General features: G+C 49.3%; 1 protein-coding gene across 1 annotated transcript; it reads right to left on the reverse strand.

The window, feature by feature from the left end:
* Positions 1-5025: 5025 nt before the first annotated feature.
* Positions 5026-12839, reverse strand: LOC114104713 (alpha-1-antichymotrypsin-like). Its single transcript, XM_027950920.2, has 5 exons — positions 12752-12839; positions 9422-10050; positions 7308-7581; positions 5973-6123; positions 5026-5463 (listed from the first exon to the last, which is right to left on the reverse strand). The coding sequence occupies exons 2-5, from the start codon at positions 10038-10040 to the stop codon at positions 5266-5268; spliced, it is 1242 nt and encodes a 413-aa protein (XP_027806721.2). The 5' UTR covers positions 10041-10050; positions 12752-12839; the 3' UTR covers positions 5026-5265.
* Positions 12840-18210: the final 5371 nt, after the last annotated feature.

Consider the following 18210-nt stretch of genomic DNA (forward strand, 5'->3'; position numbering starts at 1 on the left):
ATGTAGCTATGGTAATGATGTCCATCTCATTCCACCATCTTTTGTACCCCCATGACCCCTCAGCACATGACTTTTAATTGAAAACTTTCTTATTTGCACTTGTTAGTACTCTCAATGCTGCACCTTGACTCTTTGATTCACCATATATTCTCAATAAGATGACAATGATCAGCACATAGAATATAATCAATATTTAGTGAATAAGTGAATGAATGAGTTGCTATGATTTTTGGTATACGGTATGGTTACTGATATCATTGGGTTTAGATCTTCCAATATGTTTGTTTTCTATTTTGTCTATCTGCATTTCATTTTTTTTCAAGTCTATTAACTTCTGTTTTGGGTTATTTGAGTCGTTTTCACATTTCCATTTTATCTCAATTTCTGACTCATTTATACTTTGGTCTTATATTTTTTTCAGTAGTTTCTTGAAGCCCTACAACATAAATTTTTGATTTATTATGGTGTGCTTTCAAATAACATTTTATCTCTTCAAGATATGTGTAAGAGCCTTTTATGAATGAACTTGCTTTTTTCTCCCTCTGGCCTTTATGCTACTGTTATTATTCTTTTATTTTGGAATATGAAATAAAATCCTCAACACAATTATTTTTTCTGTAAGCACTCAATCATCTTTCCAAGAGACTATAAATGAGGAAGATTCTACCTATTTGCCACTGTTTATTCTCAGGTTCCTATACCAATTTCCATCTGGCTCATTTTTCTTCCTTCAAAGCATTGGCTTTAACATTTGTTGGGGGGTGGTTAGGGGAGTCTGCTGGTAATAAATTTTCAAATCTTTTATTTGTCTGGATATATTTTTATTTCCCTTCAGTTCTGAAGAAAATCTTTTCTGAATATACAATTTGCTTTGATCTTTAATTCTTTTAGTAGCTTAACCAGGCGAGTCCATGACCTTCCATCTGCGTAGTCTCTTATTGGGAGTTCAATGTCATTCTTTTAATTTTTTTCCCCTCTGTGCACACTCTGTCTTTTCCTCTGATTTTAAGATTTCCTCTTTATCACTGACTTCCAGTGTTATGATTTTGATGAGCCTTTGTGTATTTTTTATGTTTACTATGAGTTTGTTGAGCTTAGCATTTTTTGAATCTTTGAGATTAGCATTTTTTTAAAAAAAAAATCACATCAAAAAATTTCAACCATAATTTCATTCAATGTTTCCTGTCCCTAATCTTTTCTTCTAGAACTGTAACTATTTGTTTGTAAGACTGCCTGGAATTTTCCAACAGGCCCCTGATTTCCCAGCCTTCTCTCACTTCAGCCTTTTTGTTCTCTGTTCTTTATTTTTATAATTTCTCTTGCTATGTATTTAAAATAACTGATCTTTTTATTTTCACTCTCTAATCTGCCGTTCATATTTTAAAAAAATAATTTCAGATATTGTACTTTTTAATCTCTAAAAGTTCTATTTGGACTTTTTTCCAAATATCTTTTCAATCATAGCCATTTCCTCATATTTTATTGAACATGTAGGCCATATAATTAGAGTTAGTTTAAGGTTTTTTTTTTTTTTTTTTTGTACTGGGGATTGAACTCAGGACTTTGTGCATGCAGGACAAGCATTCTACCACCAAGCTTCATCCCCAGACCTATTTTAAGGTTTTTATCTTCTAATATTTCCATGTCTGTCCTGAGTCTGTTTCTATTGATTGATTCTTTTCTTGTGGTGAAAGGTCATTCCTGTTTTGATGCTGCCTGCTGATTTATGAATTTCACATTGTCGGGTATTGTATTTTGTTCTATTTCTTTAGATAGTGCTGGAATGATTTCCATCTTGCTTTTAAGATTTTTAAAGACAGATTAAGAGTGGCCTTTGGTGTGGACTTATCCAGCACTACTTTTAATTCTGTTGGCTCTACCCAAGACTCTCATTTTTCCACTCTGGCTGCTGGCAGATAGGAAGCATCACCAGTCATGTTACTCTGTAGTGGTTCCTCACCTCATCTCAGGTAGATTTCCTAGGCGCACACAGAGTAGTGCCCAGCCTGAGGCCTGAGCTGGCCCTCTGCAGATCTCTGGAGCATGCTGTCAGCATCTGCATCTTTGGTATTCTACCTCACAGACGCTAACCACCTTGGCCTCTTCATGTTCTGAGATCTATTTCTTCAGCCCAAGGAGGCAGACTTTCTTTGGGTTTCCTCTTCCTGACCTAAGGCCTAGAAACTTCCTCCAGGCCATCAGAGAGGCAACAGTAGAGTCCACGTTGTGTGTTGGCTTCTCTCTGTAGGATAGTTGCCCAAAGCCTATTACTCAATATTTTAACATCATTGCCTCACATATATTGTCCAGCTTTCTGATTGTTTCAGGAGAATTTGTCCAGTAATTATTATTCCATTATAGCTAGCAGGAGGATTTTTTTAAAAAAAATTACTAATTATTTTTATAATTTGTTGGTGATCTTTCAATAATCCACTAAAATTTTCTTCATTGAAGTTTGGAGAATATGTTCTGTTAACAATTTTATGAAGTTTTTAAGGTTTTGTTGCAGTTGTAAGGTTTTGTTTTTGTTGTTAATAAATAATTTTGAAAAGGTACTATGGACATATAAGATGCACATTTTCTTTTGCAGACCTGGGGATGAAACCCAGGGTTTGGAGAATACCATGCAAGCATTCTGCCACCGAGCTATATCCCCAGCCTTTTTCATTGTTATTTTGAGACAGAGACTTGCTAAATGACCCAGACTGGCCTCAAACTTGAGATTCTCCTGCCTCAGCCACCTGAGTAGCTCAGATTACAGGAATGTGCCACCATGTTCCATGACTTCCACATGTTTATAGAGTCGCACACACAGAATGTGGGAGATCAGGGGGCACAAGGCATCTCCAAGGTCACTCACCACTGCAGGATTCATTGGACTTAGAGTCCTGAGGCCCCAAGTCTTCTTTGCTGGACCTGATCTCTCTGCAGAAAGTTCTAGGTTTACTGAGGTTGAAGTAATGGCATTAAGACCACCAGGAAAACCTGTGGATCAACTGGGTTTGTTGAACTTACTGAGCAAGGAACAGCACCACTGCTGTGGTTGGAATATATCCCCCCAGATTCATATGTTGGAGACTTAATCCCCAAATTCATGGGTTAATGGTACTTGGAGATGGAGCTTTGGCAAGGTAATTAGGATTAAATGAGGTCATGGAGGTCCCACATGACATCGGTGGCTTTATTAGAAGAGAAGAGAGACTAATCTAGTGCCCTTGCCCTGTCCTGCCAAGCGACACCCCCTACCATGTTATGATGCAGCAAGAAGGTCCCCACCAGCTGTTGATGTCATGGTCTTGGACTTCCCAGCCTCCAGAACTGTGTGCTCCCTAAGCCTCTATTCTTTATAAATTATCCAGTTGCGCAGTACTCATTATGGAAATAGAAAGTGGACCAAGAACCCAGCTTGACAGCATCTCTGAAACGTCTTAAGAGGGTTTTTTTGGGGGAAGTCCCCATAGAGTCCCCTGGGCTGGAGCCAGTCTGTGGATTTCCTGCATAGCTTTGCATCCCAGCCTGAATTCCTGTCTTGGTTCCCAGACCACTTTCTTGTTCAGCATCTGGAGTAACTTTTCCAAGGCACAAATCTGCTCACACAAACTCTGTTCAGATGCCTTCAAAGCTCCTCCTGACTCTCAGGACCCATCCCAGAACCTCACCAGGATCCTGGTCCTCTGCCGTCCGGTGCCTGTCATGGTCCCTTTCTCCCCGCAGCCTCGCTGTTCTGTGCTCCAGAGCCACCCACCTTCTTCAGATTCTTTGAAATGCCACCATTGCTTTCTCCGGCCAGTGACGTCCCCTTTTAGGATCACCTAACCACCTCTAGTCCTCCTCTGATCTCAGCACAGAAGTCTCTTCCTCTAGGAAGCCCTCCCTGACTCTCAGGCTGAGTTTGGTGCTCTCCTCGAGGCCAGGCCTACTATTTTCATCCATTTCCCCTTCAGCTTTGAAGGCCCGTGAGGGCCAGAGCCGTGAACATCTCTGGGAGCGCTCACAGCTTGGCTCTGGAGATGTTCCTAAAGTCTCCTGTGTGGAAGGCTTGGTCCCCAGTGCAGCCAGCTTCAGGGTGGGGGGGAGGCTTTGGAAAGTTGTTGGATCATGGAGGGTCTGATCTCACCTGTAGATTAATAATTTGGAAGCATTATTTGGAACTGTAGCAGGTGGAACCTGGTTGGAGGAAGTAGGTCACTGGCCCCTTCCCCTCTCTCAACTCATGCACCTGCCATGAGTTGAGCGGCTTTCTTTCACCACACCCTCTGTCATGATGTTCTGCTTCATCTGAGACCCAGAGCAATGGGTCCAGCCGACCGTGGCCTGAAACATCAGAAACTGTGAGTCAGAACAAACCTCTCCTTCTTTGATTGGTTTATGTCAGGCATTTTGGTCACTTTTATGAAACACTAACACAGAATCACTAGGTGGCTGAGGGTGCTCCTCTGGTGTCAGGTGGCCCTCACCAATACCTTTGATGGTGAGTGCGGTGCCGTTGTGTGGTCATCACACCGCATCCTCTGTGGTTGGTCCCCAGCCCCGCATTCTGATTGCTGAGGGGAACCCCCCTGTCAGGTGAGCTCTTGGAACTGGGGAGGCAGTTGAAGCACTCAGCCTGGGAACCCAGAACATAACTGTTCTCCCCTCATCGGGGATGCTGGGGTGCAGAAGGGGGAGATCCCACAAGAAGACCCCCCTCAATTGCAGGAGCAAAGGGTCAGTGGTTGTCCCAGATGTGGAGAGGACCAGGAGTCCCTACAAGAGGCAGTAGGTGGGCAGAAACTGGGCCTTGGGACCAGGTGACTCTGGAGGCCAGAATGGGAGAGAGGGCAGCAGGGTCTCCACTTTGCCCTGGTCTGAGGTCCCGGTGACCTTGGTCACAAGCTTGTGTGGTTTGGCCAATCTGCTAAAGATGCAGGAAGCAGCCCAGACCCTGGGGTGGGATGACACTGTGTGAGAGGCCAGGGGGCTCGACTCTGGGACATAGGCAGAGCAGGGATTCAGATGGTCGCAGAGAAGGACACAAGGAAAGAGTCCAGGCACAGGAAGATGTTTATTGCTGTCAGGAGACCTCAGAGCCTCAGAGCTCCACAGTCCCCAGAGTCTCTGTGCATATGGGAGCCACACATGCAGTTGCCGTCACCTTCCCCAGGATGAGCGAAAGGGCCAGGCAACTCTGGGTGCTCTGCATCAAAGCCAGGCTGTGTCCAGAGACCCATGCCTGGACTTCCATCCCTGGCTCCTAGTGGGTGTCCCACTACTCAACAGAGGGCTCTAGGTTTGCTTGGGGTTGGTGACTTTGCTCATAAAGAGAATGACGTCTTCATGGATGATGGCCATCAGGAAGGGCCTGTTGAAATTCACAATGGTCCTTGTGCCCATCTTTGCCGATGTGAGGACCATTCTGACTCCAGTGGCAGCAACCGCTTCTGTCCCCTTCTCAGTCACATCAAGCAGAGCCTTGTGGATCACCTGCGGGGACAGGAGTGGGCAGGAGGGAAGCAGCCTGCTTGTGGCTTTTAGGGAACTGATGCATCACAGGTTTCCGTCGCGATTGTCATGTAACCATGGCTGTTGCCTGTTACCGTGACTGTCCTGACAGGCCCTGCAGACTACCTAAGAGTAGTCTGTGCCCACAGATGGACAAGCTCATGGTGGAAGCCTGAACTTATTTTTCACTGGTGTCTAGCATGGGGTAGTGTCTGCCGCGGTCTGATCCCAGGCCCAGGCTCCTCCCCATGAAGTCCTGTGTCTTGTCATGATGTGTGTGTGTTTGGGGGTGGGTGACCAGCCCGCAACCCTGCAGGAGGGGCTGGGCTGTAGCTCGGCTATTCAGGGTTTGGTGGAGACCCAGGGAGGGTGATTGGACATTGAGAAATACAGTTATTTGTACAAATTCAAGAGTCCCCAAACGCCCACCCTGGCCTTCACTATTCAGGTTTAGCCGTGGAGAATGAACTGCCCGGAGTTCACAGACTCACCTTAGAGACCATCAGGTTCTTGTACCCCGTGACCCCTGACAGGTCAGCCTGCTTGGAGAAGACCTCCCTGATGCCCAGTTGGCGAAGAACATCTTCCAGATTGAAGTCACTTGAGATGCGGAACTTGGGCAGATAGAGCTCATCTATCCACCTAAGGAATGAGAAAAGTGAGATCTGACCATCGCTTGACTCCGTGGCCATCCTCCCCCACTGCAGCACTGGATTCCCCAGTTTCCTCCACCACTACCCCTTCTTGCAGGAAAAATGTTCTCTTCCTTGATTTCTTTTGTTACTGTTTGGTTTTTTTGGAGAGGGGTCCCCAGGATTGAACTCAGGGGCACTCAAACACTGAGCCACATTCCCAGCCCTGTTTTGTATTTTATTTAGAGACAGGGTCTCACTGAGTTGCTTAGCACCTCAGTGTTGCTGAGGCTGGCTTTGAACTCGAGATCCTCCTGTCTCAGCCTCCCGAGATGCTGGGATTACAGGCGTGCGTCACTGCGCTGGCACCCTTAATACACTTATCACTGTATGCTTGGTCTTACAGCTGCTCAATACAATGAGGCTGCGTCTCCCATTGAACTCCGAGTTCCATGGGTGCATCCTGTTTGTCTTTGGATTCATTCACTCATTCAAATCTCTGAGCACCCAGCGTGGGCTGGGCACGTGCACAGATACATCAGAGTTTTGTAAATAGGATGTCTTTGATGAATATTCAGAACTTCTCATTGAGATCTGCTCTGTACTAATCAAAGATGAAGGAAAGGGAGAGTTTGGAAGGTGAGAATAAGTGGACAGGGAGGGCGGGACCCAGGTGTCCTGGGGTCTCCAGGGATCTGGTGTGAGGAGGGTTGAGAGTAGGTAGCCCCAGCAGGTGCCACTCTGGAGGTGCTCAGGGCTGGGGCTGTGGCCTCAAGTCTGTGTTGAGGCAGATCTTTGCCTTCTCTGTTCTGTAAGTGTCTTCCCTGTCTATTGCCCCCATCCAATTCTCAAAGTCACCCCAAGAGGACAAGGACCACAGAACAAGAGCTCCACCTTCAAGAGGCAGAGGCCAGGAGAAAGCAGGTGAGGGTCGGGGACAGTGCTGGAGACGCCTTGTGACTTAGAACATGTCTGAGTCAGAAGAAGCCTGGTTACATTTGATGTCCTCTTAAAATATCTGGCCTAAAGCCACCAGGCAGCAAAGGGAAGAGTGGCCTCAGATAACCCCTGTCCCCACATGGGTTCTTCCACCACTGTGTCACTGGGCCCTGATGAGACCCTGGGGTGGAGGGAGACAGGGCCCTAGGGGCTGGGATGGAAGGGCGCCGTCAGCTCCAGTCCTGGGATACGCACTTCATCTGCAGCGAGTTTCTCCACCTCTTCAGGGTGTCTGGGAGCAGCATGGCCTCCACCTTCTGCATCTTGCCTGAGTCAGGGAGGATGAAGAGTGCACTCGCATTGCCAGCGTAATCCAGCTGAATCACCGTGCAGGAGAGCGCCTTGTCCCGGAAGTAGGGTATGGGCAGGTCCTCGGTGCTCATCATGGACACTTTTATCCACTTCTCCCCGCTCAAGTAGAACCTGGCCTCGAAGGTATCGATGGGGTAAAAGGGCGTCATCCACTTGGCTAGAGGGGGAGCAAGCCGTCGCAGACCGTGAGCACCAGGGCACGTGAGCTCCCCCCAGCTCTGCCCCGTGCCCTGAGCAGCAAGAGCTCCCAGCCACTCAGGGTCCCTCTCAGGGGTGGCCCTGCCTGGGTTTGGGAAAATACCTTGGCAAGTGGAAAAGCCACGGGGGAAAGGGGAGACCCACGGGCCTGGATTAGAAAGGGGACCTTGAAACAAAGACCTGGTTACTTGGGCTAGATGACAGGTCGCCAGGCATCTGGGAAGAGGGGATGCTGGACAGAGGTGAAAATAGGAGGGGAAAGATGGGGCGCCCCCTGAGAGTTGCTGAGGGGCAGATAGAGAAGGCCTCACAGTGGGAACCAGGCGGGAGGGGTGAGGAGGCAGGACTCAGGGCCAAGAGTGACCAAAGAATAAAGCTCGTGGGCACTTGTGAGATCTCAGTGGTCAGGAGTACTGGACATCCCAAGGCCATGGCTAGGAAGTGTAGTTTGTGGTTCCCTGACATACACGTGGGTCATGTCCATCTGCATGGACCACGGGCATCCAGCTCAGACCTGCCCTGGGTTCTGAGTCTCTAGTCCCCCTCCCATCCCAACCCACAGAACTTGGAACTGCAAGGATTCCTTGGGCTCGGGACCCAGTGGCCCCCACTTTACGCGGAGGGGGAGGGGCCAGGGCTCATCAGCTGTTCTGAGCCTGTCCCCGCTGTCCACACTGCAGCCCCAGCAACGACCAGGCCCATCCCACACTCTCCAGGTCTTGTCTGTCAGTCAGGAGGATGGGAGGGGTGAAGAGGTGGGGCAGGGGCGGCACAGGTCTCCATCCCCACCAGGAGGAGGAGCACACCCAGCTCCGGGGCACTCCACGGACCACTTGGTTACCAGCCCTGCCAGGAAGAGGGGACGATAGGAAGGCAGGGGTGGTTGGCGTGTGGCTGGGAAGGAAAGGGTCCTAACAAAGGGACAGGTGTTAGGAGGAGCAACAAGGAGATTCGAAGATCAACAGAGCACATCAGGCCAGGACCAGTAGAGGAGGGAGGCTTGGTCCCGGCCTTCCTCTACAGACGCACCTGCAGGCCCGGGGACAGCGCTCCCCAGAGCTCTGCCTAGTCCACCAGCTCCCTGACTCAGTGGTCCTTTTCCGTGTCCCCATCTCTTCTTTTACTTGTATCTGGGCCACTGGTAGGATCTCCCTGCCTATCCTCTGTCCTTCAGAACTACAGGCTGAGGTTGGCCTAGCTGGGTTCCCATCAATGGGATGTGGCACTAGACCAATTAGAACCTGAGAAAGGGTCCCGCCTGGCATAGTGCCCTTGCCAGAGCCTCTTCCCTGGGGGCGGGCCAGAGTCCTGGACCCTCAGGGCTGCCAGGCCCCACAGGGCCATCTTTGTCTTCCCCTGAGAAATGGCCCCAGGCCTGCCTGGACTCCCTCTAGAGACAGAGGCCGAGCCAGGATAAGGACTACCCTGGGTGGGTAGGTCAGAGATGCCCAGGAGGGCACAGGCAGAGAGTCTTCCTGTCCACATTCAGCAGCATGGGGACAAGGACAAAGCTGTGGTTCCTGCCTACCCCGACGGAATTTGGAAGGAGGACCCCTTCCTTCGTCGGCTGAGTGAGTTTCACCTAGGTTAATGGGATGCGTGGAGGTCGCGTGCTGGAAGGACAGACGGTGATTCACAAAGCCACAGGGGAGAAGATGAGGCCTACGGACAGAGTGGGATCTGGTGCCCAAGTCCCCCAAACCACGGACACCTCCTCTCTAGTGCTGGCTGGTTCTCCAAGCCAGGACAGACAGCTCAGAGTTGGAGTCCATTTCCTCTGAGCCTAGGCCGGCACTTACCTTTAAAGAAGATGTAATTTAACAGGACCATCACTGTCTGGGGGTCCAGCCCTTTGACCAGGTCAACGATTTTCCCCTGGGTTTTTTCCTTCACATAGTCATTGATGCTCTTCTCTGCAGCTTCAAGGTCCTGGAAGTTGGTGGTGAAGGTCTGGGCCTCATATAGGCTCTGGGCATCATCGGTGAACTTGGTCAGCAGCTTCAGATTGTCATTGACGAACATGGCATTGCCTATGCTGAGCTGCAGCTGGTCACTGGGCTGGCTGAGAGTGCGCAGGAGATGCTGGAAGCCCTGGTGGATTTCCGCCTCTGTGGTCGCCGTGAGGTTGAATTTGAGGCCCTGGAGAAGCTCCATCAGGGTGGTGTTGTGGGCCCCCAGGGCCAGGAAGGCCAGGGCGGTAGAGATGCTCAGTGGGGAGAAGACGATATTCTCTTGGGGATTCCTGGAAGCCAACTGTTTGTAGAGGCTGAAGGTGAAGTCAGCATTGTTGGAGGCAAATCTCAGGTTGTCCGTGGCCTCCTGGGTCAGAGTCTCCGGAGTCGGTGTGCCAGGTGAGTGGCAAAGGACGGCAGGGCAGAACCCTGCCACCAAGAGCCCTAGAGCCAGGAGGGGGGACATTCTCTCCACTCTGAAAAGCAAAGATCTTTTAAGTCTGAGAGGGCCAGGTGGCACCCTGACAGCCTCCCCTGCCTGTACTCTGTCCCTGCTCTGCTGTCCCTTGCCGGCGCTGTGACCCCCGCTCCCTGTAGGTGCTGTCTGGGCACCCAGTGTGCACTCAGGAGCTGCCCTTGAAGGGTTAACTTGCCCAGTGTAATTACCTTTCGCCCATAAGGTAATTACAGTCACTTGGTCATTTTTCCCAGTGGAGAAACTGGGCAGAGAGGTAGGGTTGTGCCAGGGTGGCACCAGCAGGTGGAGGCATGCAGGTGGGAACTGTTGGGAAAAGTGTAACAGCAGCTGCACCCCAGAAAAAAAACCCAACATGGCGCCTAAGGACCTTCTCTTCCTATTTTCCCCTTTTTCCACTGGCGCGAAAAGTTCCCGCGGGTGTGAACTCTCCCGCCGGAGCCAATTTCAAATCTCGCTGGCGGGGAACCTTAGCCCCAATAAGAACTAATTCCTGGGCTCCGGAACTGATATCTGGAAGAACTTGCCAATAAACGGGTGGCCCGCCATTTATTTAAGCCCTGCCATCTCTCCCTAGATCTATATAAGCCCACAGCCTTTTGCAATAAAGTGGAACTCTCCCCGGTGAGTTGTCTTGCGTGGAGGCTTCTTTCAGGAACAAGGTGAGACACTCAGAATGCCCCTCCTCCTGTCACCCGGCAGGCCCCAGGCAGAGGGGATGGAAGGCAGGATCTCTCCCTTGGAACCTCCCTTAGATGACAATTGTATGACCCTGGGCAAACCCTCCACTGCATGGTGCCCGGTTTAGCCAGGGTTAGTTGGGAGGAGACTCAGAAGATAGCCGGAGTGGTGCCTGGAGGCTGGTGGCCCTGGAAATGGTGATTGTAAAAGCCAACAGCAGGTAGGTTGCTCTTTTCAGCCTCTGCCAGGTTACCACGTGGTGGTTTCCACCACAGGCCTGGGAAGACCTCTTGTTGGAGGAAGAGCAGAACATGCATCAGAATTTCTGACCTGGGCTGGATTTCATTTGGGTGATTGCTGTGTGGCAGGGTAGTGGCACCCCCTCCTCCACAGGAAATCCTAATTAAGCTTCACCAGAAATCTTCCCCATAATTGATCTTAGGACTATCGGCAGAAGAGTCTCTACAAAAGAGTTCAATGTAGTTAAACTTCCTGTTTCCTGTTGCTCTATTTTACTTGGCCACTGGGCTGGAAGAGATCAGCACTCCAGGTGCTCAACACTCTTTACTAGTTTTGCACAAACATTTATGGACTGTCTCATATAAATAACAACATACAGAATAGTTTGTAAAAGTGTGTTTGCAAATGCAGAGAGTGAAGAGAAAAACAGATTCTTTTAACTAGGCTGCTGGCCTTGGGCCAGAGATGTTTACATTTCAAAGAGAAGAGGTTACTAATTGAGCTCTGTGATAACAGCTGGCAGGGGAGGGGAGAAAGGGGAGAAGAAGATCTCCCCTCCTCAGGAGCTGCCCTTAGAGGATTAACTTGCCCAGTGAAAGAAAAACTGCTTTTGTGTGAACTTCTGCAGATTGTGAACTTCTGAGCCCCTCCAATTACACACCAGGTATAAAGTTCTGAAACTGCCTGAATTCTGGATTCAGGGGGATTAATTGGTTACAGCAAAAGTTTTGCCCTCTGAGCCTGACTACAGCCCCTAAACCTGCTTCCTGTCTCCTACAGCAGCACACAAGTGACTAACCCAATCTGGCCTCTGTCTCTGCCTCTACATGTGAAGTGGCTTGGGGAAGGTCCATGATGAAGGCGTGGCCTCTGGCTCATAAAATGTGTTCCAGAGGGCCACCTCCCCACACTCCCTGAGCTAGGGACCAGGGACTGAGAGGGCCGAGCTCAAAGCAAACAGGGAGCTCACCTTCAGCTCCTGCCCACTCTATCCCAGCATTCAGGGAGAAGGGGACAGCTTGAGTGGAGGGAGGAAGAGGAAGAGCCAAGAGGGAGAAGGAGAGGGAACAGGAGGGGGAGGAGGGTTACTGAGCTGCTGTCACCAGGGAAATGAAAGTGGCTTCAGACAGGCCCAGGGACTGTGGCAACTTGGTTGACCATACTGGTCAGCTTTTTGTTGACCGTACTCTCAGGCCGAGGAAAAGCATCAAATAATATTTTACACACAAATCATTTCAGGAGGGGAAGGATGGTGAGTCTGGGCATGCGGGAGGTCTGGCTGTTTCTGAGCTGTTTCAGGACAGAGATGCAGCCTGTCCGTCTGCTTGGCCCTGGGGCCTTGGTGGGAAGTGAAGTCCCCACCCCAAGGCAGCTCTCATAGGGACCCTAAAATCACCCCTGGGTCTGCTGCCTCTGCCCAGAGGGACTCACTGCAATGATCATAGCTGTCCTTTGTTCTGGTTCTGAGAGGACACCCTGTGCCAGGAGAGGGCACCTCCTCCCCCTGAGGGCCAGACTCCAGCTGGCTCCGCACAAAGGATCTACCAGTGTTGCCCAGAAGCACCTCCACCCTTTGTGGGCTTGAAAACACAGTCCCGGGGGAGGAGAGGGCTCCCCTGGGAGAAGAAGTGGCGGCCCCAGCGCTGCCCCCTTGCCACCGAGCAGCTACCTGCAGGACTCCCGGCCCCCTCCCGCCCCACACGTTCCAGGCCTGGTATAGCCCCATCCTGGAGAAATGGAGCCCTTGGCTCCCAGACAGAAGGCTGAGGCATCAGGATTACCTGGCAGGAGCGCTGGCTGGCTGGACTCAGAGGAGGTTCCAAAGCCGGGGCCCCGGAGTGCAGAGTGCAGTGTTCTCCCCAAGGCCCAAGCCTATTTATCCTCTAGGACTCCTCCTCCTGCTTAGGAAATGGTGACCAGGACAAGGGAGGGCTGTCAGAGTCCAGCTCCAACAGGGGGTCTCAGGAGACCAACGGATGGTGAGGAGTCGGCGAAAGGGGGGTGGAGAAACAACAGACACCAAAGTGAAGGTGCTGAATCCCAACCTTTACTTGTGAAGTTAGTCATATATACTTTTCATTCTGGCAGGCTCACAGTACTTTGGATAGGGGTGGGTGATTTTGTGGAATGCCGGGATCACTTCCCCACCCCAAGATAGATTAAGTAAGAGAGAGACCTGAGGGGAACCAAAGGCCACAGGAATCATTATTCAAAGAAGCAAAGTGTTACGCAGCTACAATTAGAATAGAAGAATGTATCTTGGCTTATGCATAAGCAAGCATTTTTACTTTCAGTTCCCGTTTTGCTTTGAGCTGTTTCGGCTTAGTTAGCTTTTAGTAATAGTTAGAAATGTCCCAGACTATTGGCCTATACCTTGACTATTCTTTCTTGACTTACTGTCTGGAGCCGGTGCCATGGTTACGGCAAGTGGTTAACTTGTTATTAATTTTAATCAAACAAGAGTAAGAGCACAAACCACTGTGCACAGGAACAAGAAAGAACAAGTTGCCCAATACCAAGCACTAATCTGTCTTCTTAACATTAATTCTTCTTCACTAGATTTTAATTTAATTTCTCAAAAACTTCCTTGACTGTTTTTCCTTCAGGGGGTTTTTCATTAGACATTAACAATTTACGCTCCACAACTGAATCATTGCATTTAGAGCAAACAGATTTATTCTTTAGAAGTAGTTGCATTAATTGGGAAAGTCATGTTTTTTCCTTCATACTTAATGGTCATATGAGAAGTCGCCACTATACTTATTAAAGGAATACAAAAACAAACCAGCCCATTCCCAGAAATATACCGCGCTCCTCCAGAGGATGGACGCCTTGCGCCATCCACCTCAGTAGGGCCTTGCCAATGCCTGAGTCAGGGGAGGGGCGCAGCAGAGAGGCTCTGTTTTCAGACTGGAAATGCCCTGACACCGATTTCTGGTAACATGGATTTATAAGATCTTGCAGAACAACCTAGTTACAGGAATAGCCCCTAACTTTTGCTAACATCAAAAAGCAACATTAAAACCATGGTCTCGGGCTGGGGATGTGGCTCAAGCGGTAGCACGCTCGCCTGGCATGCGTGCGGCCCGGGTTCGATCCTCAGCACCACATACAAACAAAGATGTTGTGTCCGCTGATAACTAAAAAAAAAAAAAAATAAAAATATTAAAAATTCTCTCTCTCTCTCTCTCTCTCTCTCTCTCTCTCCCCTCTCTCACTCTTTCTTTAAAAAAAAAAAATAAAAAAAATAAAACCATGGTCTCATTAGTGTGATTTCTGTTTATGAAATGCTCACTGAGAAACATGGAGAAAACCAGAAAATAAGAAGACATCAAAAATATCCCCCAGATGTTTATCGCCCAGAGAGGGACCTAGCTAACATTTCGGTATATTTCTAAGTCATTTCTTTCCTATCTGTGTTTGTGTATCTTTGTGGGGGTGTGATATGAATCTCCATGCAAACTCAGATGTAGTGTTTAAAAATATAGGACTTTATTTTTCTAGATCTCCATTTGCATTTTGAGCAATCCTCAGGGCTCTGCCCACCCCCCCCCCCCCCCAGAAGTATACCAAGAAATAGGGTAGCAGGGACCTCATCTGAGCACAATCACTGTGGAGTCCTTGTCCCCAGGTACTATGTGTCATGGGGGCCTCCTCTGGCCACGACCTGATCCTGAAGCCAGAATTAGGCAGAAAGGCAAGGGTCAGATCCAGAGATTGGAGGAATTGAAATGTTAATTCCTTCAGAGCCCTTCCTCCACCTTATCAAGATAATCTGCCCCTGCTCCAACCTGTTACTAAAGTAACCTATCTCAGGGATTGTCCCCCTTCCTGCCCAGGTCACTCCAACTTGGCCCCTCCAGCCCACCTGCTTCTCACCCTCTGAGCATCTCCTGGGCTAGTCAGGAACCCAGGAAGGAGACAGAGAAGGGGAAGAGAGCAGAAAAAGGAAGCCGAAGACCTGCTTCTTAGGACACCAGCTATGGCCCCCTCTCCCTCCCAGGAGAAGTCTATGTTCCCCCTTTTTAAATAACTTTGCTTCATATTTCATGCCTCTGCGCGTTTCTCTAACGTTAAGCTTCGACACGTGAGGGAGCAGGACTCGTCACTGGTAACCGGCGTTACCAATCCTTCTGCACCTCTGTCATTGGTTCACCCCCAACAGCTCGTTGTCCCTCATCCCTGGCCTTTGGTTCCCCTCAGGTCTCTCTCTTACTTAATCTATCTTGGGGTGGGGAAGTGATCCCGGCATTCCACAAAATCACCCACCCCTATCCACAATGGCCTCTGAAAAAAATTCAGTGTAACCCTTGGGGTTCCACAGAGCACAATTTGGAAACCGCTGATTAGTGGCATGATGTAGGTCTGATTCAAATCCTGAGGTGCTAGTCATGACCTCCATCACAAGCAAATCACTGGAAATCCCTAACCCTCCATCTTCTCATGTCTAAGACATAGATCACCACATTTCCCTGTCAGGTGCTTATAAAAATTAGGTAAAATACAGTCCAGCATTGCTTAATGACGGAGATGTGTTCTAAGAAATGTGTTATCGTGTGGCTTTGTCATTGCACAAACATCATGGAGTGTACTGTCACAAACCTGGCTGCTGCAGGTCAGTTGCTTCATGTGGCCCCCGATGCAGTCAAGACGCAGGTAAACAAGACATTGGTGGCTGCTGTTATACATGTAAGGTGGCTTTACAGTCCACTGTATTTTTATAAATAGAAGTTCACTCTAAAATGGTAAAAAAGTCTAGCGTGGTAAACAGGAATCAGCAGCACAGGGGTCCAGGGTCATTATCAAACCTCACGCACTGAAGGGAATTGTACATATTGTACTTTGATAGACTGGCAGCGCAGCAGGTCTGCTCACTGGGCCAGCTCACATCAGCATCTCTGCAAATACGAGGACAGAGTTGTGCGGTGACACTCTGCCTGCCCATCACCAGGAGCAGAAGTTCTTCAGTTCCATTAAGATCCTATGGAACCACGCCGTACATCCTGCCTGTTGTGGACTGAAACATCGTTAGGCAGTGCACGATTGTAACTAAGCTCTCTGAGGACTGGGCTTTCTGCAGAGCTACATCCCTTGAGTACTTGATGAGCAAGTGTTGGTTGTGAAGATCAGTCATCGATAGTAGGAGTTGGTCCCACCCTTCCTTATGTGATGATTTACACCTTTTCAGGCTCCCCAGATTTTCTGTTGAAGACATATTGAATCTTATTTAAGTTGGGGAGTGAACCCAGGCCCTCCCCGGTGCTAAGCATGGGCGCTTCATGAGCCGAAAGTTTATTTCTGTCTTGTGTAAGTCCAGATGGAGACGGTGGGGTGAAGGGCAGCTCCACATTGTCAGGACCCCAGGCTCCTCTGCTTTGCTCTGCCATCCAGGTGTGGTTGGCTCTGCAAGATGGTGCAGCGCCATGCCTACTTTCCAGCCAACAGGAAGGGCAATGTATCATATGTCATATGTCACTATGTCCTTTCCACTTGTGCTCCATGGGCCAGGACTGGGTGTCAGCCTCCCCTCAGAATGAGCAGGTGAACTGAACTTCAAATAGCACGTATGTTTTTGTTCCTGCGGTTCAAAGAGCTTTATAGGAAAGCTCCTGGTAACCGCAACACCAGTGCTCAGCAATCCATGATCCCCCACATAAAACCCAGAGCAGAACGCTTGCTTTCCGGCTCCTCGGCTATGATTCAGCCTTGGACCTTGCAATGAGACTCTATTTGCCCTGGTGTTTTCCTGAGCTTATCAGGGGTCTTAGGCTTCTGTTATTCCTGCCACCTATCTGTGAGTGATAAAGTTGATCTGGGTGACTTGTGCAACCCTTTTGTCTCACTGTTTTCCTTCTTGGGCAGCTGGATTTAGGCAAAAACCTCCTGCCAGATCTAGAAACCGGAGAAGAAGCTCTCAAGGCCTTGAGACTCAGCGGTTACCAAGATCCTTCCTGTAAACCTTCTGTTCATTTAATCCTTCCTTTATTTCACAAATATTGACAGATGGATTCTGTGTGCCAGGCATTTTCCCAGGCATTGGGTGTCCAACAGTAAAGGAAATACATAGTGACCCTGCTCTGAAGGGGACACCGTCTCAGCTGTTCTGGAAGAGTGCCCTTGCTATAAGGGGAGGCCTATAGGATTTTAGACTTTAAGGGCCACAGATGGTCTGGGTCTCCTTCCCCTCTGCTCTTCCCGTCTCTCCCTCCCTCCCACTATCTACTCTTCTCTTCCTCCTTTTCTCTCCTTGCTCCTCCTCCTTCCCAGTCTTCTCCTTCTTCTCCATCTTTTACAAATCTGTAAAGCCACCCTTAGCCTGTGAGCTACTTCTGTGGATTGTCTGTTCTGAGCATGTTCCCAGTATGGTGGGCTGAGGTGGTAGGGCCATCGAGAGGTGGGACCTGGGGAGGGTGGGACCTGGATACCACGCTCAGAGGGGATTAATGCAGTTCTCATGGGGCCTCTGTCAGTTCCCATTAGTGAGAGTTGTTATAAAAAAAGAGCACATCTCATTCCTGAGCCTCTCTGGCTTCCTGTGTCACTGTGTGATCTCTTTGTCACCCACTCTCTTGTGATATAGCCCACCATGAGGGCCTCACCAGGGGCCAAAGAAATGGGCCCACCTGATATTGGATTCTCAGCCTCCAAAAGTGTGAGCTAAGTAAACTTCTTTTATTTATAAAGTACCTCGACACAGATATTCTGTTGTAGCAACAGAAAACTGACCAATACAATATGTAAAAACAGTCTGAGGCCTGGATTTGGCCAGTGGACCTAATTGGTCAACCCCTAGATAACCCCTTTAAACAGCTTTCCTGTAAAGTAAAGCAAGGCACTTGGAGTCCAGGAACGTGAACACTTTTCCTCTTTATTTTAGTTCAGGCCCACAGCAGGCATCGCCCACGGAGATTGGGAACTGCAGTGAAAATTGTAGCTTCCGCTCCTTCCTCCCAGCTCCAGGCACCCTGCATGCAACTTCAGGGAGTCCCTTTCTAATTGGGATCTACTGTGTGTGAATGGATGCCACGCACCTGGGGCCCTCGCACGGGAGGAGGCTCAACGCCTTGAGAGCTTCTGCTCCGGTTTCTAGATCTGGCAGGAGGTTTTTTGCCTAAATCCAGCTGCCCAAGAAGGAAAACACTGAGACAAAAGGGTTGCACAAGTCACCCAGATCAACTTTATCACTCACAGATAGGTGGCAGGAATAACAGAAGCCTAAGACCCCTGATAAGCTCAGGAA

Source organism: Marmota flaviventris, chromosome 2 (assembly GCF_047511675.1).
Source record: "Marmota flaviventris isolate mMarFla1 chromosome 2, mMarFla1.hap1, whole genome shotgun sequence".
NCBI classification, from domain to species: Eukaryota; Metazoa; Chordata; class Mammalia; order Rodentia; family Sciuridae; genus Marmota; species Marmota flaviventris.